We start from the raw sequence: 21,287 nt of genomic DNA, 5'->3' as shown, positions 1-21,287 counted from the left end.
ACATATCGCTTGCATTAATATTTTTATACATAACTATATATCACAAAAAAGCTTTTTTTTGTTAAATTATAAAAATAAAGTTCACAGCAATGCATTCTAAAATGATAATTGTTAATTAACAAAAAAAAAAAATTTCTAAAAATATTATAGAACAGGTTAATTTGAAATCAATGTAGTACTATTTTTGTAGTGATTCGATTTACAGGAGAAATGCTGTTAAAAATCAAAAGAAATTATAGAAACCTTTTAGACATAATTAATAAATTCTTATTTTTTAAAAAAAAAAAATTATAACCATACGAACTAATACCGTCTTTCTAGTGACTTAGATATAATAAGCATAAAATTAAAAGTTAATTTTTATGATTTTATATTAGAAATGGTGTTGATAACAAACCAGGTAGACTGTGGGACTGTTAAATAACCTGAAATAATGTTTATACTATTATTATCTACTGCATATACTTTGTAAGGTTTGATAACTATTTACAGTTCATGGTTTCTAGTTTTCAATCTCTTCCTGTATTATTGCCTTAATTAGTAGTAATGAAGTTCAAATGTTCTTTTTTGATGCACATGTGGCAATATTTTGATTATACCTATTTTCTTTCAGTATATTCTTAAAGTAATTAATCTAGTGTTTTGAGAAAAAACTAAATTTCAAATTCCTAAGATTTAATTTTTTTTCTAGGTAGGTGTTGTTTAAATGTTTAACATTCTTATCTCGAGAGATCTTATAAGATTCATTAGTAAAGGTGAGGATTAATGGAGCTCCTTGATATGTTAAAGGAAAAAAAAGCACTTAAATAAGTAAATTTCAAGAATTTTTCTAAGAGTCTCTTTACATGAATATTATTTTTTTTTTTCACTTCAATTGATGGTCTTTTATATGAATATAATAAATAATACAAAATATTGTCTAATATATTATACGTTAATCTTCATTATTTATTTCCTTCTTGTAAGTCTATTCTTTGTTCATAAACAAAAACAATTTGACTTTTCATCTAGGTTTATTTTAGTATAATATTATCTCTTTTTGATATTTTAATATATTACATACACGTGTATATAAATACATCATAAAGCATACAGTATCTAAGTCTCTAAAAAGAAAAATTCGAATATAATCATTTTTTTTTCTTTATTTAAAAGATGAGTATGTTGTAAATGTAAAAAGTAGAGTAAATTGCTAGAATAAGTTTGATACCTTGGAATTAAAAATACTATAAAATAAACTAAATTACAGAATATAGTACATAAAATTTATCATCTATCTTTTTTTGTCGATCTGAAAACGTCCAAATACATTGAATTAAACTAAAAACTTATAATTACCATTTTTAAGCTTCAAGAACTTTTGAATTTCCAATTAAAATGTCAGGGATTATCTCAAGTAATATAACAAAATATTGATATTAATTATATATATAAACACTTACAAATTATATAATTAGTTTGATTTTAACTAATAGATATACTAATCCTAGTTATTATTGATATTGTCTTATTCTTCCTCTAGGCGAAACCTATCAGATAAAATATAAATGTTAATGCCGATAATTACTTCTGGCACCATCTCTCAATAACCAAAGATCTCTCAAATAAGATTCTCTGTAATTTTCCACCAAAATAACCAACCAACAATCGTTTGTTTGTTCGTTCGCTGTAATACACTTACAACCCTTGGGCCCAGAATTTCAGTTGTTCCAAGTCCTTCGACCTCGACATTCGACGGTATCCGAGAACTACGTATTTCAGAGTTTCCAATTAGAGCTTTTTACAGACTACCAATAATATACAGAACATATACTACCATCAGTTTCTGTCGCTTTATAAAAGTATGCTCTAGCATACTCTGTCTTTGGATTCACACCAAAATTGACACATTTATTCAGAAAAATAATACTCTTTTTTTATAATTAACAATGAAACAAACAATAAAAAATAAAAAAAAAACTTGCAGAAAAAGACAATACCAAAAATATGCAATCGAAAATGAAAATAAAACAATATCAACCTTCTATCATTAAACACGATTTTTTCATTTAACAAAAAAAAAATAATCATGACAATTTTTTTAGATTATGGGACTTTACAATTATAGTAGCAACAATAAGTTCACTTCTTTAAAATATGTAAAAGGGATCAGTCACTTAATCGACAACTGGGACATTAGATAATCTAGCAAAAGAAATTTAACTGTGTTGGAGATAGAACATAGATCTAACACTTTAATAGCATTTGTGAAAGCCAAGAATATTCTTTCCCATTTCTCCTATTTTTTGTTTGCAGTTGTTAATCTGTATTGATCTATCTCTTTATATAAAAACTTGGTGTTTTTGAATGATCCAATGACATCAAGAAAATGTTCAGCAAGAGACTTCATTTTTAAGGAAGAACTTGGGCATGGTTCTTATTCAACAGTGTATAAAGCATATGACAAACGAAATATCAAACGAATATTTGCTGTTAAAGTTTGTTCTAAGGCACATATTATAAAAGAAGGGAAAGTAAAATACGTTACAATAGAGAAAAATACTTTGAATCTTCTAGCTAAAGGAAATCACCCAGGGATCATCAAACTTTATTATACATTTCATGACGAACAAAATCTTTATTTTGTTTTGGATTTTGCTTCTGGTGGTGAATTATTATCACTTTTACATAAATATGGTACTTTTAGTGAATCATGGTCCAAACACTTCACTGCACAATTAATAGATACATTAGATTATATACATTCACAAGGGGTTATTCATAGAGATTTGAAACCTGAAAATGTGTTGCTAAATAAAACTGGGTCATTAACGATTACAGATTTTGGTGCAGCACTGTTTACTCATTGTGACGGTAATAATAATAATCATAATAATAACGATGACGAACAGATAACAAGTGCTTCTTCTTTTGTTGGAACTGCAGAATATGTTTCCCCAGAACTATTACTACACAACCAATGTGGTTTTGGATCAGATATATGGGCATTAGGCTGTATGATTTTCCAGTTTTTTGAGGGTCATCCACCTTTTAGGGGTGAAAATGAATTAAAAACTTTCGAAAAAATTGTTTCCTTGGAATACTTATGGAATGGATCCCAAAGTATTATCGATTCGAGGATTAAAAGCGGCATACCATCTATTGTGATTTCATTAGTTAAAAAGATATTGGTGATTGACACTAAAGAGAGATTATCATTAAATAACATAAAATCAAATCCTTGGTTCAATGATATCAATTGGGAAAATAAGAAGAATATATGGAAAGGTATATGGGAAATTGGACAAAATGAGGTGTCAACAAGACATTCTAAAGGAGTTTCATCCAATGATAACAACAATAATGTAGGGACTAACTTTACTGCAAATTCATATCATAGGATGATACCAAATAGACAATTACATGTCATTGATACTCCAATTAAAAGTATTGAAATCACCAAACAAAAGAAAAAAAAACCCACAAAAATATCAAATACAACAAGTAGTATAGTTGAATGGAGAAAAAAATTAGGAATATCAACCACACATATAAATAATAAATTACAAATTGTAGATATGACAACAGATATTGATAATATTGGTAGTGATTTGATAACTCCTATTCGATTAAGCACAAAGCCCAAGATTAATACTAATACTACTACTACTAATAATAATAAAACTGTCAAAATTAGTAGCAGTAATAATAATACAACAGATAAACAGGATTTTATTTCTCAACAGCATGGTGTTAAAAATACCAACAATTTACATAATATTATGAATATTACTACAACTCTAGAGCCAAATATTAAAAACGAAGAAGTGACTACATTAAATACGGATTCTCAAAATCAAATAAATAACGAAAAATGCAGCCTTAATAATAAAAATCATGATCTATCGCAAGATCCAATAATTAAAATAGATAAGACAACAATATTATCTCAATTACCAAATCAAAATGATGTTTTAACATCTTCCACTGCAAAGTTAACAAAATTAAATATTTTTAAACAAGGATATGTACACTTGTATGAAATTCCATATAAACAAAACGGACCAGAAATGTCATTGACTAGTTATAATCAAATTGACAATGATTTAATCACAACGTTTGTCACTTCTCATCAAAACAATCTTAAAAGCCCTAATGATATTTTAAATTTATTAATTTTAAAGAAGAATGGTTCTTTATACTTTTGTAATATTCAACCTACTAAAACTAATGAAAACAAGGCTTCTGTTGAACACTTTATAGTTAATATAGGCGATTCCGATTTATCTGTTTATGATTTCGAATTTGATGAAATTGCCAAAAGTGGATTTCTGATCTTGGAGAAATACAGAAAAAATATATGGTTTATATCCTTACCCAAATCTGATGAATTGAAGAATGACCAAAATATTAATGAACAAAGGACCTGGGTAGACTGCTTTTTCACTGTCAGACAATTAATTGAAGATCAATCAAATAATGATATTGAAAATCATGTAGATAATGTTACGAGTAAATTAGATGATGTTACAGTCATTGATAAGGCAGGCTCTTCTAAGATGAAATACACTGATGCTCCAACAACTCCAACAACTTCAACCAAAGTGTCGGTGCAACCTCCTTCACACTCACCAAAATTTAACACAAAGAAAATGGCTTCTAAAATCACTTCACAATCAAAAAGTCCATCTACATTTAGAAGTCCAAATTATTATGATAAAAAAAAATCCAATAATATACATATAAACACAACATGTAATAACATTCCATCGCCAACCGCACATATACCAAGACAAAGACAAACGTCAGCCAATTTTTCAAGCAGTAATAATCCAAATAATAATAAATCAATAGCAGATACCCAATCTTACGGTATTGACAACAATATACCAACATATTCTTCTATTCCCCATCCAATAAGTCTACCAACAACATTACGCGTCAATACCAATAATATACATAAAACTCCATCATCACCTATATTACCGTCATCATCACCCTTATTTTCACGTATGACAGTCAATGAACATAAAAAAGTCCTGTCTCCTCACTTCAAGGCTAAATCATTTCTGTCTAACTCATCGTCGAATGCACATACTAGTAATAATAGTAGCCACAGCAATACCCACTATACTATTTTAAACTCCCCAACATCCAATACAAAGAAATATAATGCACCTAAAAATATGGTTATAACTAGTAGTCGTTACGAAGTCATTCATACGTTATCGAATCAGAATATATTGGACCAATCAGTTGCAAGTTCAGGTGCATCTGCTGCATTCAAGAGTTTACAAAGAAAAAAATCAGGCCATAGTGCACAGTGATCGTTAGTAAAAGAAAAATCTTAGATATACATGTATATATCAATTAAATATAACTCATGCTATAAATGCTAGGACTAATAAAATAATTAATGCAATAATAAGTAACAGAATACAACAATCATTAAATTTTTCTTTATTCTTTTCATAAACCCATTCTAATTGTCTTCTTGATCTACTTAGTTTATTTGTTACAGAATCAAAATTATTATCCAGATCGTCCAATATTCTGCCTTGATCCTCCAATTCTTCGCCCATAGTCTGCGCTTGAAGATGTAAATTTTTCATGGTCTGATGGATATTATCCAAATGAATATCTTGTTCTTGTAAAATTTGGTCTTGTAAACCATTTATTTTATTTATTGGTGGACCTTGATCATTATTATTTTCCAGATTATGGTCTATTGCCGCAGCATTATTTGACTCTGAATGTGCTTGAAAATGTCCATTAATATTGTATTGTTGTCTGAAATCGTTCAATTGTTGTTTAATTTCATTTAAGCTGGTTTCTCTTTCACTTGTGTCCAATTGATTCCTTTTCATAACAACAAGAGATCTATCCAAATCGTTTATTGTATCAGTTACATCTTTAACAATATCAATAACTTCACTATCTATATTATGTGATGGTAGATAGTTAATTAACCTAGTTAATTGCTCCTTTGTGTCTTCTAAGACTTGGTCAAATGGATCTTCGATTGACATTTTTATTAGGAAAACACGCGACTTATCTCTTAAAAATAATGTTAACAATAGCTAGCTGTCAAGTGATTTTTAGTGATTGAAACTTCTGTAACAAACAAATGGTAACCTTGTGGAAAATTCTTTAGCAATCTTCTTTTTTATGTGTATTTAAATTACAAATATATACAGACACAGTATTTGTTAGCAGTTGTATATTATTTTTCTGTCCTTATTTTTTTTTCTTCGTCTCCTTCGTTATGTTTCTATCCTTTATAGGAATATACAGAATATTAAAAAGTCATCTTCAAATTGGAGTGAAGACTAGTGAGTGACTTATTCAAGAACAAATAAATATCCTAAAGGCGGACTCAAAATGACCATTTAAATTCAATCTACACTTATATCAGGAGCTACGAGTATTTGGTGAACTACTATATAAAATGGACGATGAAATAAAGTCTGATAATACTCCTATTACCACAAATCCAAATAACAACAACAACAGCAATGATAATAATATTAATAATGACAAGCAAGAACATAATTTACCGACCCTGTCAACATATTCACCTTCCCCAGTTACAGAGACATTGAAAAATGAAGAGCTATCTCTAGAAGCAACTGAACCATCCTTAAAGGCATATCCTCAAACTACTTCATCCAAATCTTTAGGAGATATAGGCGGTGGCTCATACACGAGACGATATTTAAATGATAAAGTAACGCCAGTTTTACTTGAAGGAATGAGACGAATTGCTGTTGAGAAGCCAGATAATCCGTTGAGAGTGTTGGGCGAGTATCTAATTGCAGAGAGTGAGAAACAAAAATGAATATTTATTTACGATTCACTGTTTACTTTGAAATGCACATATACACACACGTATATATATATATATATATAAAGAGAGAGAGGAAGGGAGGAAGAGATAGAAATAGAAAGAAAGAGATATGAAAGTATGTATTATGTAAATATACAAGCTTTACTAGTATTTATTTTTTTTCTCTTAGAATTTCTCCCATTCTAAATCAGTGCCTAATCCATTTAAGTATTTAAAGATTGTACCACATATACGAGAAATTAAATGTAATCTCCAACCACGCCAAAGACCTGTCCAGATCTCTTGTGAATGAACGTTAATAGGTTTAAAAATCAATGGTAAAGAAACAGAATCGTTGCTTAGTTCATTCTTATCTGTTTTAATCACATATTTCCATTTAAATCTATTGACTAGAGATTCTAATGGCAACTTAAATATTAATTGGACTGAATCAATAATCAACTTCAAGGTTATTATAATTAATAATCTTTCATGAGATGACAAATGTGATAAATTGATACCGCAGTAAGAGACTACAATTGATTCAAATAGATGATGGTACAGGTTATTAATAATGACTTTCAGTAGTGTAAACAGTTGAATAGAGATCAACGTTTGGTTCCATTCCAAATCATGGAACCAATAAATATCTCTTCTTTGTTTAAACTCTGGGTGCAGACCCATAAGCATCACATCTTTTACACTGTTTAATGCGATGGGCAATAATAATATAGATTCTGTAATGAATTCCACTGTACAATTAAGTAATGTCTGTGTGGTCAATGAATATATAATTTTAATGGGTTGCATAAAGAGAGATAATAAAGGCGTCAACAACCCTCTTTTCAATGTGTATGTGCAGATTGGATACAAGGTATCATACAATAACATATTTTGAAAAGATGTCCACAAAGATTTCCATCCTAAGTTTTGTTGTAATGTGGCTATAATGGTCCATGTATCCAATTTAGGGAAAATAAGTCTTGATTTATTGTTATCATCAACATCATTCATATTATTGGATTGTGAATGTGAAGGTAATGGTTCAAGTATGGGTTTATGAATATCGTCATCATTAGAATCATGTTGTTGTGAAGTCTTAAATTTCGGTGGAAAAAAATCTATCTCCTCCCTTTCCTCATAATCGTCATAATCATACTCATGTTGTTGTTGTTCTGGATTATTATTGGATGTCGCAGATAGTTTGTTTAAAGAGGAAACATTTGAATCAATATCATTAGGTGATAATAACTGCAACAATAACTTGGCCACTTGGAATGGCTGTAGACATATCTGCCTTATCAACATTGAATATAGAGAATTGAGATACTTTTTAACATCAAACTTACTCCAAAGTGTTTTTATAGAACTTTGTTCCACTGGATCCACTTGGATAATATTTTTAATATTGCCCAATGATCCAATACCACTGTTAGCTATACCAAGGGATCCATGGTTGTCTTTACTTATTATAGATAATTTATCGGCCAGAGTTACATTATATGGATCAAGGATCCCTATGCCAGGACGAAAAATTGCTGAATAACCAATATTGAAAGTGTCTGGATTATAATAAGGTCTATTATCATTTTGATCCATTATGGTTATCATAATATATCAATACGTATATATGTTTATATGTATCTATATATATGTATGTATGGTTGTGTGTGTGCGTATATTTTCTTATACAATTTCTAATATTATCTAGCTTTGTGAGTATGGAATATAATATATGTGTATATAAATAAATATGATCCTTTATTAATCTATCTATCTATTCATCTATTGATCTATAAATTTTATTTTTTTTTTTTTTTATTTTCTTACTGAACAAATCAATCAATCGATCAATCAATTTAAAATAAATATAAAAATTACTATGGAAGTGAGTATATAAACGTTAGAATACTCTAAACTTATAAGAACAGAAAAGAAAGAATGAGACAGAAAGAGTAGGAGTAGGAGTAAGAGTAAAAGTATAGAATAAGCGTACCAAGAATAGAGAGTAGAGAATAACAAGTGTTTACAACCAATGGCAGGTTCAAGGATATATGATCATAGTTTATTATCATATAACAAAAGGAACCAAAGAGTTTCCTTATCATTGATGACATTGCTGTACCAAGAACTGATTCAATATATATACAAACAATCCGATTCGATTGAACAGTTCCAATACAAGTTGATTAAAACCGGGTACCGATTAGGTGTGAACATATTAGAATTGATAAACTACAGATCCTCGGTTCCACAACCGATTTTAAACAAATTTAAAGAGTCCTCATTTTCTTCTTTACCAACCACATCTACGTCTACCAACAAGTTTAGTGAAAATGCTACTATTACAAGTGGTGGGAGCGTAAGTGTGAGTGGTGGTGTTACCAGTGCAAATGCTATTAGTGCTACTAGCAGTGGTAACAACAACATGAGTATAGATACTAATACCACACAACGCATGAGTGTTGTGAGTTATATAGAGGACAAGGAATATGTATCAGTTGGAAAAGATATACCCAAGATGAAGAGGAGAGACCTGAAGATCATAGATATTTTACAATTTATTCACGGGACAGTATGGTCCTATCTATTTGGGCATGTGTCCAACGATCTAATGAAATCACAAGAGAATGATACAGAATATAGAATCATAGACAATGAGCCGCAGTGGACCCAGTTTATATCGGGATCCAAACGGAACCAAGTGCATTACGAGTCCTGCAATTACATGCTGTGTGGTTTGATCCAAGGATATCTTTGTGAAAGTGGGTTTCCATGCAATGTAACAGCACATTGGCAACCAATAGATCAATACCCACAAAGAATAGTTTTTGTTATTCAATTCCAACAAGAGGTGATGACAAGAGAACAATTACGTTACAGTGGCAGATAATAATCCACACAAAACATCGATATTAATACATATAACATATTAATATACGTAACATATTTGTTGTTTGTTCTTTTGAGAGTCGAATGCTCTGATGAACCCATACACCACATACATAGAAACGCAAGAAGACTTCTGTATCAATTTTATTTTTATTTTTTTTTGGTCAAATAAAATAACAAAAAAAAATTACAGAGAGACTCTGAGATTCAAAGACATCTCTTTCCCTCCCTGCATCTCCCTGACTCTAACTTTAACTCTATCTCTATACCGGATAGGATTAGAAAATATAATATAATATAATATAATATAATATAATATAATATAATATAATATAATATAATATAATATAATATAATATAATATAATATAATATAATATAATATAATATAGTATAATATAGTATACATACACATATACATATATAGGGGGAAAATGATTTATATTATTGAACACATGGAAGATGGATTCAGTGAATGGGTGACATTAGAGTATGCACAAATAATAAGAGACATCGGTGCCCACAATTTGATCCTTGTGTCTGTACCAAGGGATATTACACTGGAAAACATCCCCAAGATATTGATAGACATGGGTTTACAATGGACGCACAAGGGTCTTGAAAGTCTGGTTGACGAGTTCCCTGACTTGAAACTGCCACCATTGAAACCAGGCAATGTGTGTTTGTTGGATCCACGTGCCAAAGAGGATCTTTCTGTGGCAGACCAAGACAAATTCAAGTATTTGTTGTTTGGCGGGATCTTGGGTGACCACCCGCCAAGAGATAGAACTAGTGAGTTACAGAAATTACATCCTGGTTTATTAGAGGGTAAAAGACTTGGTGACAAGCAGATGACCACAGATACTGCGATCAGGGTATGTCAGATAATAATGAGGGATTCGGTACCGTTGGATAAAATACCATTTGTCGATTATCCAGAGTTTAGGTTTAATAAACATGAAGCCACTGAGATGCCATTTAGATATGTATTAGATAAAAGCACAAATAAACCAATATTACCAGAGGGAATGTTGGATTTGATTAAAAGAGATTCTCAAAGAACCTTAGACGATTTCTTCTAAAAAAAAATAAATGGACAAAACAAAACAAAACAGAACAGAACAGGACAAAACTTGAGAACAACTAAGATATGAAATACGTACATACATGATCACTCATGTACATACACTTACATATATATATGTACATTATACATATGTATTTATACTGTTCATCTGTATATAATTTGTGTTCTAAAAGTTCGGAAATCGAATCAAATTCTTTTGTTTTGTTTTGTTGTGTGGGGTCACGTGACAGAAACGAGTGGCTAAATTTGAATTTTTCATCTTTTTTTCTTGTTTTTTTTTGTTTGTGTGTGGCACGTTCATTTGGAAAAGATTCCACTTTACTTACACCAACAACATGAGGAACCACGAACATAGATTGAGGTAGAGATGGAGATGCAGGAGGAAGGAATAAAAGCAACTTGTGGGCTTGTCTTACCATCGAATAAATAAGTGTCTTCGGTGTACAACTCCTTCTTCCTAATGCCACATTTTCCCATCAGTTACATATTTATATTCCACACCAACCACTAACTACAAACCTACCTTCCCTACCATTTTCTTTATTTGCTGCTTTTTCTTTTTTTTCCTTTTTTTCTTATTGCCCTTTCCCTTTTACTATTTGAATTGAATAAAAAAAAAGATGTCCACTTTATTAAAGTCTGCCAAATCTATCGTCCCATTGTTGGACCGTGTTTTAGTTCAAAGAATCAAAGCTGAAGCAAAGACTGCTTCTGGTCTTTACTTACCTGAAAAGAATGTCGCTAAATTGAACCAAGCTACCGTTCTTGCTGTTGGTCCAGGTTTCACCGATGCTAATGGTAATAAAGTGGTTCCACAAATTAAACCAGGTGACCAAGTCTTGATCCCTCAATTTGGTGGGTCTACCATCAAATTATCTGATCAAGAAAACGATGAAGTTATCTTATTCAGAGATTCTGAAATCTTAGCTAAGATCCAAGAATGAATATGATATAAACATAAATAATAAACAAATTAAAAAAAAAAAACATATAAAACAACTATATATATATATATATATATAGTTGTTTTCTATGCTTTTTTTTTGTTTTTTAATCGTTTAATCATGTAAACATATTTATATTTATATTTATATCTTATATTTATTTATTTATATACGGAGATATAAACCAATAAATAAATAAATTATTATGCTATTCACCCCATTCCCTTACTTCCTCTTCCTTTTCTTTTTCTTTCTTTTTTATTTTTTTTTTTGCTGTTGTTGCTTCTTTTCTATTTCATATATACTTATAATAATGTTCTGCCTCAAACTTAGCTAATATAGATTTAATTTCTTGTTCATTTTGACATACCTTCATAAACCATCGATTAGGAAACATATTATATTCCTCCAAATTAACTTGTCCCGTCCAAACTAATTTGATCTCATTATTTGACATATTGATCATTTTTTGTCCTTCATTTCCATTTCCATTTTCACCATAGCTTTTGATCATAAAATTCTCTCTCCATGGTAATCGGTCCATTATTAATCTATTCATAAATCTTATTGACTTTTCTTTTTCATTCATTATTATTATTATACCTGGTCCATCCTCCCCCTTACGTAAACATAACCCTTTTATCCCCAACTGTTTTGAATTCATAGACAATTTGTACCTAATCGATGGATTGATCAACTGTTTGAAATGGTATACTCTAACCCATATAACACCTTCGCCTTGTCCATGAACATCCATCTTACTTTGTCGGTTTTTAACAGCCATTTCATGGCGTCGTTGGTTCATTATATCATGCTCTCTTTTACGGGCAATCATTGCGTTCTTAACTTCCCTTTCCCATCCCGTCGGTAGATCAACACCTCTCCCTTGTTGATTCATTATAGTAGACATTCTTATCTTGTTGGCCGGCCTAGATAGTAATCCCAGTTTGATCTTTTTCTCCATATCTTCTTGCTGTAACCGTCTTTTATTTCTACGTAATTGTTTTCTTTCTTTTGATGTTAAGTATAGCCTCATTCCAAGAAAAGGTACATTATTATTATTATTATTATTATTATTATTATTATTATTATTCTCTATATTTGGTAATTCAGGTGGTACTGGATGCAAAACATATTTAATTGATGGACAAAACTTATCTTCATCCTCACTTTCATCTTCATCCTCCTCATTATCCGATAATCTTTCAGGTAAATAGTATCTTCTATCCCACCATTCAGCAGTGGGTATATCATCAACCTTCAAAATATATTTGTCTTCATCATGGAACGTGTCAGGTAAGTCACCTCTTTCAATCTTCAAAACAGTCTCTTTCCACTGTCTTCTTTCGAACTCTAATGGTTTACTAATATCACCTTTTTTGTAAAATGTACCTATCCTCTGTCTTCTGCCAACACCATTCTTTTCCTTATCCTTATTCCTACTATTACCTTCTGCATTATCTAAATATGGGTTATTGTTTCTACCACGTTTCAATAATCTTGGATTAATTAAACCTGGATGTAATTCTATATTAAGACCCTTCCTATAATTCTTGGACATCTTTTAATTTATATATATATATATTCTGTTTTATATGTTCATTGTCATGATTATACTACAAAATATAACTTCATGTCTTAATGGTAGTATCCATCTACTTCCAATACTCTTTAAACTATTGACAGAGAGCATCATTAACTATACTCAAACCCGCACATAAGCTTATTTCGAACAGATTGTTAGGGTTTGGTTCCCAGCCGTTGTTATTGTTGTTGTTTTTTCAATAATATTTTTACAGTTTTTTTTTTGCTTTAACATAGAAAACCCTACTTCTATATTAACCGCAGAACAGGAAAAACAGAAAAACAGAAAAGAAAAACCTCTAAAAGCTTTTCATAATCATTTCAACATGTCCGTTATTTATTAAAAAATTTATATATATATATATAACAGTTCATATAGAATAAGTATGTATTTACGATATATATAATACATTGTTCATTCATGTAATATTACTCATCTCTGAAAATTTACCAACGTCTTTTAAATAACGAAGAAAAGAAACCACCACCACCACTACCCCCACTACTACTACTATTTCCATTACTATAGTGCTGACTTCTTGGAACATCGTCTGGGGTGCTGGATTTAATCTTTCTTAAACTATTCTTATCAGTACTCCAATTCTTAACAGGCTTTGCAGTGGATATCGTCCTTGTCTTACTTAGTGGGACACCAAGGGTACTAGATGAATTAATCTTATCAGAACGCACTAGTTCACGCCTTAATGGTGATTCAGTTGGAGTCCTTAACTTTGTGTTTCTCGTAAGCATATCATGGCTACTGTTGCTACGTGTTTTTCTATGACTACTCTTAGCTTTATTGTTGGCAAGAGCAATCTCAATCATTGATTTCATCATTTTCGGCTGTGCTTGTGGACGTGCCATCTTACTACCACTTTCAATTGAACTTATGATCCATTTATCTAATTGTTCCAAAGAGTGTTTAGCTTTTATAGATACTGGTTTGTCCTTTTTTCTTTCATCTACATCTACTATTGTTTCTGTTTCTGTTATTGTATTCGAATCATTTGAAAATTGATTAGCTAAATCTATTTCAAACTGACACATTGGTTTAACAAATACCACACATATGGGAACAGGGGAATGTTTCAAAAACTTATCAGTCAAATGAACAGAATGCCAACGAATTTCAGACGTAACCTTTTTCTTTGCCATCACAAATAAATCAGGCATATAAACATTAACCATTTCATTTAAGATGTTGACGGATTTACCAATCACAATTTCCACTGTAACTTTAATTGATGTTGGATGTTTTGATAATAAGACACTAATATATAGAAGAATGTCCTTTAATTTGTCACTAATACTTTGTCTGTCATATCCATAAGCCCATTGTGGATCTACTCCGTCGTCCTCATCCTCATCTTCATCATAATTGCTATCATTATCACTTATATAACTTTTATAAGATACTAAATCTGGATCCATGGATTTTGTCTTAGTCAATTTAATACCGATCTTGTCATCACCGTCACTAGCAGTACTACTAACAGTAGTGATATTTTCATCCCTAGAAATAGATTTACTTCTAATGCTCAAATCAGACAATGCCAAAGTATAAGAAGCTTGACGTTTATGATGGCGGCTACGGTTAGTGGTAGAGGCAGTAGTTGTAGCAGTATGTCGATGCTGACAGTGATTCCGTCTTCTGTCAAAACTATTTGAAGAAATATATCTATAATTTGAATGAGCACATTTTCTTAACTTATTCAAATTTGCTACAATGACAACATGATCAGTGTCCTGAGCTAATTTCATTATAGTGTAATCCAACCCAACCCAAGTATGCTTTCTACCACTAATATGACATAAAATAGTCTTTGGACCAGTTGGATAACCAACCACTTCATTCATGATCAACCATCGCTTTTTCTCTTTTCTAGTCATAAGTTCCCATTCTTTGTCGCTTCCATTGGATAAATTTACTTGGTCATCATCCAATTTTTTCTTATCCTTGTTTAAATCAGGAAACAAAATATTTGAGTACTTGAAAAATACTGTTTTATTCAATAATCTATCATCAATTTGAAGTCTACGTTTATTCCACAATACATTCCATCGACCATAAGCTCTGTTGATAACCATTGCATCGTTATCCACTGTTGGCCTACTGGGATAATCCTCTCTTACTATTTTCCCACCAATAGATAGTTTGAAGGTATTTTGCATCTGTCTTAGAGTATTATGACTCTTAATTCTTGTCGGAGAAGAGGCCCTCTTTCTATATGCAGAGGAAGAAGGGTTACTGTTGTTGTTACTGTTATTACTAATATTATTATCAATATCGTTATTATTATCGTTACCGCTGTTAAGGAAATCGAATGACGAATCAGAGGTTAGATAGTTGTTATGAATAAAATATTCACTGTTGTCATTGGCAGCATATCCACTCTCTGTATCATACCATTCATCCATAGTATACAACTCGGGTGGGATTTGAACTCCTGGAAAATCATAACTTGGATATTCTTTTTCAATTAAAGTATCTTTACTTGGAGACGAGATAGGTACAGTATCGAACGACACACATGGCTTATACTGCAAATAGGGAAAATTCTTTTTTACATTCTTCAAACTGACTGTACCATCTACACTATCCAATGAATTAGAGTCTGACTTAGATGCAATATTTTTTTTTAATACTGATTCTAAAAGATTATTAGAATCTTTCATAATTTTAGAACTCGTCGAGTGTGGAACATCTCTAATGTCTTTGCCTAAAAGACTCTCATAATAATCTAAGTTATAATCTGTATATAATTTGATATCTTTATAGGCTAGTGAAGGGTCTTTATTAACTGCCATTATCTTCTAATGCTTCTTGCTCCTCCGTGAGCAATTCTTCTGACAAAAAAACAAACAAACAGAGAGAATAAAAACAATCAACAAACAAACAAAAAAAGTGGGAAGAACTTTATCTTGTAACTTCTCGGTGCTCACTGTAGTATGGTTCCAATGTGATCGTGTCTATGCCTATACATAGGATTTTGGTATTAAAGTACCATCTTTCTCTCTGGCAACTCCTATCCCCCTTTCTTACAATCTGTTTATCAAAATATTTCACTATATCAATTTCGCTCTACAACGAATTCTGTGATTTTCTTGAGCGATGCTTTCCGATTTTGACAAAAAACAGAAAAAAAAAAAGAAACGAATAAAGAAAGAAACGAAAGGAAAAAATTATAATAATTTACAGGAGCAAAATAATGACAGAATATTATGAAAATTCTTTACAAGATCATTCTAGTAACATTTACCTCATCAATTTTGAATTTAAGTTAGCAATGCTATTCTAGTTTGCTAAATTTGCATTCGGATTCTACGGAGAAAGCTCATACATGGATAAAAAAAGAGAGAAAATAGGCATGTTCTTTTATTCAAGAGTCAAATAGCAACCACATATACACACACACATATATACATACAAAATATATACATATACACAAACCTTATGTATCCTGTCTTAATATCCTTTCTCTTTATCAACAACCACTAATGGTTTGATAGTTGATTTTTTCTGATTCTGGTTTTGATTATAATAACAAGAACAATCACAAGCAGAAGAATAATTGTCAATTCTTCTTACTGGTCCATAACCTTCAATAATACCCCAAATTATCCATCTATACCATAATTTATCTGGTACTTTATGTGTTCTTAATTTTGGTATCAAAAACATGTATGTTTCAATTGAATGTGTAACAAACTCTAATATAATTATTGTGAGTAATACAGTATCATTATCTAATATAGGTATAAGAACTGATGATAAATAGCCACTCCAATCAAATAAATAATGCAATACAGATCTATTTAAATAACATAAAGTTGGTAAACACACTAATCCAATCACTAGCCAATCTAATATAGTATTCGGTGGGATGACTTCATTCACTTTTTGATGATGATCAATTTGGTATCTTTCTGATAGTAGTTTACACATGCTACGGAACACATCGTACAATTTGCTCGGGTCATCTTCTTTGTTTTTGACTATAGACTCCATATCATTACTGTCAAAATGATATGTATAAATTTTATTCCCATCTTTTAATACAATTTTACCGTCTAAATTAATGTCTACTAAATTAACTTTTGCATTGTCCACACAACTATTATTATCTACAGTTTTATATGAAACTTTTATCTGTTCAAATATATGAGATAAATTAGCTAATTGACATTGGCATTGATTGTTAATACTCTTTAAAACTTCTTCTCTATTCATCTTGCTTCAATATATGCATATATATAAGTAGGATGAATAATTTTTGGTCTAATAATATATAAATGATTGCTGTCCTTATCTTACAAACCTTTACATACACAAACCAAGACAGATACAAACAGATATATATTTATATATATTCTTGTAGATAGCTGTATATTTATATAAATACTTATGTATATATTTTTCTTTTCTTCTTTTAACATTTTCGTTTAAATTTTCTCGTACTGTAAAGTATAAATTATCGTTTATATATTATGTTTCGATATAAACAAATTAGAGATAAGAAACTGCCTTAAATGAGATAGAAATTCAACTATGTTAAGGAAATGAATACAAGTATTATACCGTATTAACCATCATCATCATTCTGTCTCCTCTACTCTTTCTATTGAATGATATGAACCAGTAAAGTTTTACATTAGCTGGAAATGGCAGCCGACAAGATTCGAAACGAAGACTTTTTGCTACATTAATAAATATTATCCCTCCACACACCATAATCTCTGAAGATTTTATTCATCGAGGGCATCGCAGATCTTCCTTCATATATTGTACTGCTATAATTGATCTAATCATATATCAATTATTAATCTTATTGCAAAGGGAAAACAGCTTCCTTCAGGTATTAATTGTTTGGATCTGAAATACTGTATAAATGTTAACTTTAATCAATAGTGAGAGGAAGTAAAGAAAATATCATTACAGCACACAAAAAAATGAATAAAGATCAAAAAATCAAATTTAGAAATAGACATTTACAATATCAATATGATCTATTACATCAATTACCGTCCATAATAAAAACGACAAATAGTTTATCTGGTCTATATTTAAAGAAATTTTATAACTCAACTAAAAAATACCAGTTGAATTTACCTTCATCATTAACTGATTCAATGGGCAAATTTTGTCCTAGATGCGGTGTTGTTAGAGTACCCAGTATCAATACTTCTATGAAAATCAAACCAAATCAAAATAATAACCCTCATTCCTTTTCTTCCTCTTCCTCTTTTATATATTGTTGTCTACTTTGTACTAATGAGACTGCATATGATGTAATTGATACACAATTACCATCATTACGTAGTACACAGACTTTAACTAATAATAATAATAATAATGATAATAAATCTATGGCAGATATTCAAAATAATAAAAAGGTCAATAAGAGCGAAAATAAAGCCAAGATTAGAGCAAAGAAAAGAAAAATGAATACCTTATCTAATCTTCTATCACAGAGAGAAAAAGAAAATAAAAATAAACAAAAATCTAATGGATTATTATCCTTAGAAAGTTTCATGAAAATATAATAATGCATACATATGTACATACACACACATATACAGATACATATATATATAGAGCCTTCAGTTAATATGCTTATTTATTCCTCTTTATTTTACTTTATCTAGATACGAATCATTACTCTTTATTTTTTGAACATCGGATGAAGTAGTAAAAAGTGAAAGAGGTGATGTATTGATCTCTGTAGAGCGGGAATTTGTAGAAGAAGAAGAGGTTGTTGGTGTAATAAATGATCTAACCTTTGCACCAGTTAATGATTCACGTGCTATTCCTCTGATTGATATATGACTTGAACTACGATCTTCCCTTACTGGATTTCTCACTTCTTCTATTTCTTCTCGCGATGTGTCCCTATCAAAATCATCCTTGTTTATATGGTTATTATTATCATACTCATACTCTTTATTATTAATATTATTTTTGCCTCTATTGGTGTGAATATCTCCAGTATTTGTTTCCGTAATTACTGTATCTGTCATCTCATCAAAATCTGTTGGATTATCATAGGCCTTCTCATCTTTATTATTACCTTGTGAATTAGTCTTGCTAGCTGTCGTTGTTATCTCACGAATTACATTACGGACCCACATTCTTCTTCTATACCATTTTGAAACTTCTGTAAAATCCTCAACCTTATCATATACCCATTTTGTACTTGAATCAATTCTGACATTATTAATAAAATTTTCACGTACCCATATTTCAGGTGATAAATCTAACTCCCAAGAACCATCATTAATCCAGCTCCAACCCCTAGGTGGTTCAATCTCATCAATGTCTTTAACACATAAAGGTTCAATCTTTTCCTCTTTCAATCTCAACGGGGAAAATAACGTGTAGTGGTCGTTATAATATCCTATACTAGTCCATTCCTTATGTTCGTTTTTATACACTTGGATCTCAAAGATGTTAACCACCCTATTTTCACGAGCTTCTACAAATCTCAGTTGTTCATTTATCTTATGTTCATATTGGTTCGTGATTTGTAACCATGATACTCTTGTTTCTTCAGATAACAATTTTTGCATGAAGTTGTCCCTATTCTTTGGATAAAGCAAGATGATTAGTGACCAACCCAACAAAATTAAAAGAAGCTTTATAGGAATCAAACTCCATATCATATCAATAAAAAGATAATTGAATATTGTCACACCTAACAATATTATGAACCATGCAGTAGACATTTGTTCATTAATGAAAAATACAAACTTTTTCATTATAAAATATATAAAATCATATGCTACCACATATATCAACACATGATTCTGTAAATCTTGTAAATTCATCACAAATTCTTGACTGAATTCAGGTACTGGTTCAGGCAAAATTGGATCCTTCAAAGGTGGACCCTGTGCAGGACTACGATTAACCTCTAGTAAACAATTAACTGAATCTGTTGGATTGGGTAAATGGACATTCATATAATGTGGAACCATTATTTGAAATAAAATATAACATAATGGACCGCAAGTGAGGGAAATCAGTGGGTTCAAGATACATAATGTATAAAGACACATGATGGATAACGTCATTGGAATATTCTCCCAATTGATAAAATCTATTACACTATCAATAATCATAAAGGGGAGTGCCAACCTGGAATTCATTGCAATGAAATTTTTTGATAATAATTGAACAGATAAACTTGGTCTATTTTTTGCTGAGACCATTCTGGTTGCGATTTGATCTTTCATAGCCATAGATGAAGGAGGCAATGCCATTTTAATAATTTTCTCTACAAGGGTATCTGTCATCATTTGTTGTATAGAGGATACTTTATCTACATGGTTGCTGTTAGATTTACCCTGGGAAGATAAATGGCTTCGATTTGATCGACTGTCTGAGGAACTGTTAATGTTACTTGCTTTATGTGAAATATTTAAATTTATATTATTGTTATTCTTGCGTTCAACTTTTGCTGCAGAATACATATTCATTTCATTTAAAACATTTCTAGAGTCTTGATTAGCTTCTTCTTTAACCGATATTTTTTTACTATCGTCACCTTTCCACAAATTTGTGACAACATCCATTGTCGAATAGATTATAGGTCCAAAGTAATAGAGAAGTTAAACTATGAAGTACAAGAAATAATTTCAATAGCAACACAATAATCGAATCAAATAAAATAAAATAATATTCCCCAAACTCCTATTTAAATATTATCTCTTTGTGTTTTTATTGTCAAATTCAACTAGTAAAGTATTTTAAATTATACAGTATAGTTACCCAATTATGACAAATACTTATATAGTACTCTGTATTATGTACTTTATTCAATACTCTTTGTGAATACATATGTGTACTCATTCAGTGCATTTAGGTTATATATTTCTATTTATTTGCATGATGTATCCTGTTCCTTCCCTTTAAAAAAATAGGAAAAATATAGCTAATGCCTCAGTAATTCCATGATAGTAATTTCGCACAGGAACAA

General features: G+C 30.5%; 12 protein-coding genes across 12 annotated transcripts; 6 read left to right on the top strand and 6 right to left on the bottom strand.

The window, feature by feature from the left end:
- Nucleotides 1-2,354: 2,354 nt before the first annotated feature.
- Nucleotides 2,355-5,306, top strand: PKH3 (protein kinase PKH3; the record flags this gene model as incomplete). Its single annotated transcript, XM_064856978.1, has 1 exon — nucleotides 2,355-5,306. The coding sequence occupies one exon, from the start codon at nucleotides 2,355-2,357 to the stop codon at nucleotides 5,304-5,306; it is 2,952 nt and encodes a 983-aa protein (XP_064716111.1).
- Nucleotides 5,307-5,360: 54 nt separating this feature from the next.
- Nucleotides 5,361-6,008, bottom strand: TLG1 (Tlg1p; the record flags this gene model as incomplete). The annotated part of the gene is made up of 1 exon (XM_064856977.1): nucleotides 5,361-6,008. The coding sequence occupies one exon, from the start codon at nucleotides 6,006-6,008 to the stop codon at nucleotides 5,361-5,363; it is 648 nt and encodes a 215-aa protein (XP_064716110.1).
- Nucleotides 6,009-6,427: 419 nt separating this feature from the next.
- SDC1 (Sdc1p) lies at nucleotides 6,428-6,817 on the top strand (the record flags this gene model as incomplete). Its single annotated transcript, XM_064856976.1, has 1 exon — nucleotides 6,428-6,817. One exon carries the CDS (start codon nucleotides 6,428-6,430, stop codon nucleotides 6,815-6,817), a length of 390 nt encoding a protein of 129 aa, XP_064716109.1.
- A 174-nt stretch (nucleotides 6,818-6,991) lies between these two features.
- On the bottom strand, nucleotides 6,992-8,416 carry UGO1 (mitofusin complex protein UGO1; the record flags this gene model as incomplete). Its single annotated transcript, XM_064856975.1, has 1 exon — nucleotides 6,992-8,416. The coding sequence occupies one exon, from the start codon at nucleotides 8,414-8,416 to the stop codon at nucleotides 6,992-6,994; it is 1,425 nt and encodes a 474-aa protein (XP_064716108.1).
- A 424-nt stretch (nucleotides 8,417-8,840) lies between these two features.
- Nucleotides 8,841-9,698, top strand: TRS31 (TRAPP subunit TRS31; the record flags this gene model as incomplete). Its single annotated transcript, XM_064856974.1, has 1 exon — nucleotides 8,841-9,698. One exon carries the CDS (start codon nucleotides 8,841-8,843, stop codon nucleotides 9,696-9,698), a length of 858 nt encoding a protein of 285 aa, XP_064716107.1.
- Nucleotides 9,699-10,130: 432 nt separating this feature from the next.
- On the top strand, nucleotides 10,131-10,778 carry SFM1 (protein-arginine N-methyltransferase SFM1; the record flags this gene model as incomplete). The annotated part of the gene is made up of 1 exon (XM_064856973.1): nucleotides 10,131-10,778. One exon carries the CDS (start codon nucleotides 10,131-10,133, stop codon nucleotides 10,776-10,778), a length of 648 nt encoding a protein of 215 aa, XP_064716106.1.
- Nucleotides 10,779-11,403: 625 nt separating this feature from the next.
- HSP10 (Hsp10p) lies at nucleotides 11,404-11,727 on the top strand (the record flags this gene model as incomplete). The annotated part of the gene is made up of 1 exon (XM_064856972.1): nucleotides 11,404-11,727. The coding sequence occupies one exon, from the start codon at nucleotides 11,404-11,406 to the stop codon at nucleotides 11,725-11,727; it is 324 nt and encodes a 107-aa protein (XP_064716105.1).
- Nucleotides 11,728-12,022: 295 nt separating this feature from the next.
- Nucleotides 12,023-13,288, bottom strand: PRP3 (U4/U6-U5 snRNP complex subunit PRP3; the record flags this gene model as incomplete). The annotated part of the gene is made up of 1 exon (XM_064856971.1): nucleotides 12,023-13,288. One exon carries the CDS (start codon nucleotides 13,286-13,288, stop codon nucleotides 12,023-12,025), a length of 1,266 nt encoding a protein of 421 aa, XP_064716104.1.
- A 470-nt stretch (nucleotides 13,289-13,758) lies between these two features.
- PWA37_000289 (uncharacterized protein) lies at nucleotides 13,759-16,119 on the bottom strand (the record flags this gene model as incomplete). Its single annotated transcript, XM_064856970.1, has 1 exon — nucleotides 13,759-16,119. One exon carries the CDS (start codon nucleotides 16,117-16,119, stop codon nucleotides 13,759-13,761), a length of 2,361 nt encoding a protein of 786 aa, XP_064716103.1.
- A 658-nt stretch (nucleotides 16,120-16,777) lies between these two features.
- PWA37_000288 (uncharacterized protein) lies at nucleotides 16,778-17,542 on the bottom strand (the record flags this gene model as incomplete). The annotated part of the gene is made up of 1 exon (XM_064856969.1): nucleotides 16,778-17,542. One exon carries the CDS (start codon nucleotides 17,540-17,542, stop codon nucleotides 16,778-16,780), a length of 765 nt encoding a protein of 254 aa, XP_064716102.1.
- A 719-nt stretch (nucleotides 17,543-18,261) lies between these two features.
- Nucleotides 18,262-18,855, top strand: SNM1 (Snm1p; the record flags this gene model as incomplete). The annotated part of the gene is made up of 1 exon (XM_064856968.1): nucleotides 18,262-18,855. The coding sequence occupies one exon, from the start codon at nucleotides 18,262-18,264 to the stop codon at nucleotides 18,853-18,855; it is 594 nt and encodes a 197-aa protein (XP_064716101.1).
- An 84-nt stretch (nucleotides 18,856-18,939) lies between these two features.
- On the bottom strand, nucleotides 18,940-20,883 carry PEX29 (Pex29p; the record flags this gene model as incomplete). Its single annotated transcript, XM_064856967.1, has 1 exon — nucleotides 18,940-20,883. One exon carries the CDS (start codon nucleotides 20,881-20,883, stop codon nucleotides 18,940-18,942), a length of 1,944 nt encoding a protein of 647 aa, XP_064716100.1.
- Nucleotides 20,884-21,287: the final 404 nt, after the last annotated feature.

This window comes from Arxiozyma heterogenica (assembly GCF_036370985.1).
Source record: "Arxiozyma heterogenica strain weizmannii chromosome Unknown scaffold_11, whole genome shotgun sequence".
NCBI classification, from domain to species: domain Eukaryota; kingdom Fungi; phylum Ascomycota; class Saccharomycetes; order Saccharomycetales; family Saccharomycetaceae; genus Arxiozyma; species Arxiozyma heterogenica.
This window is presented reverse-complemented; position numbering and strand designations above follow the sequence as displayed.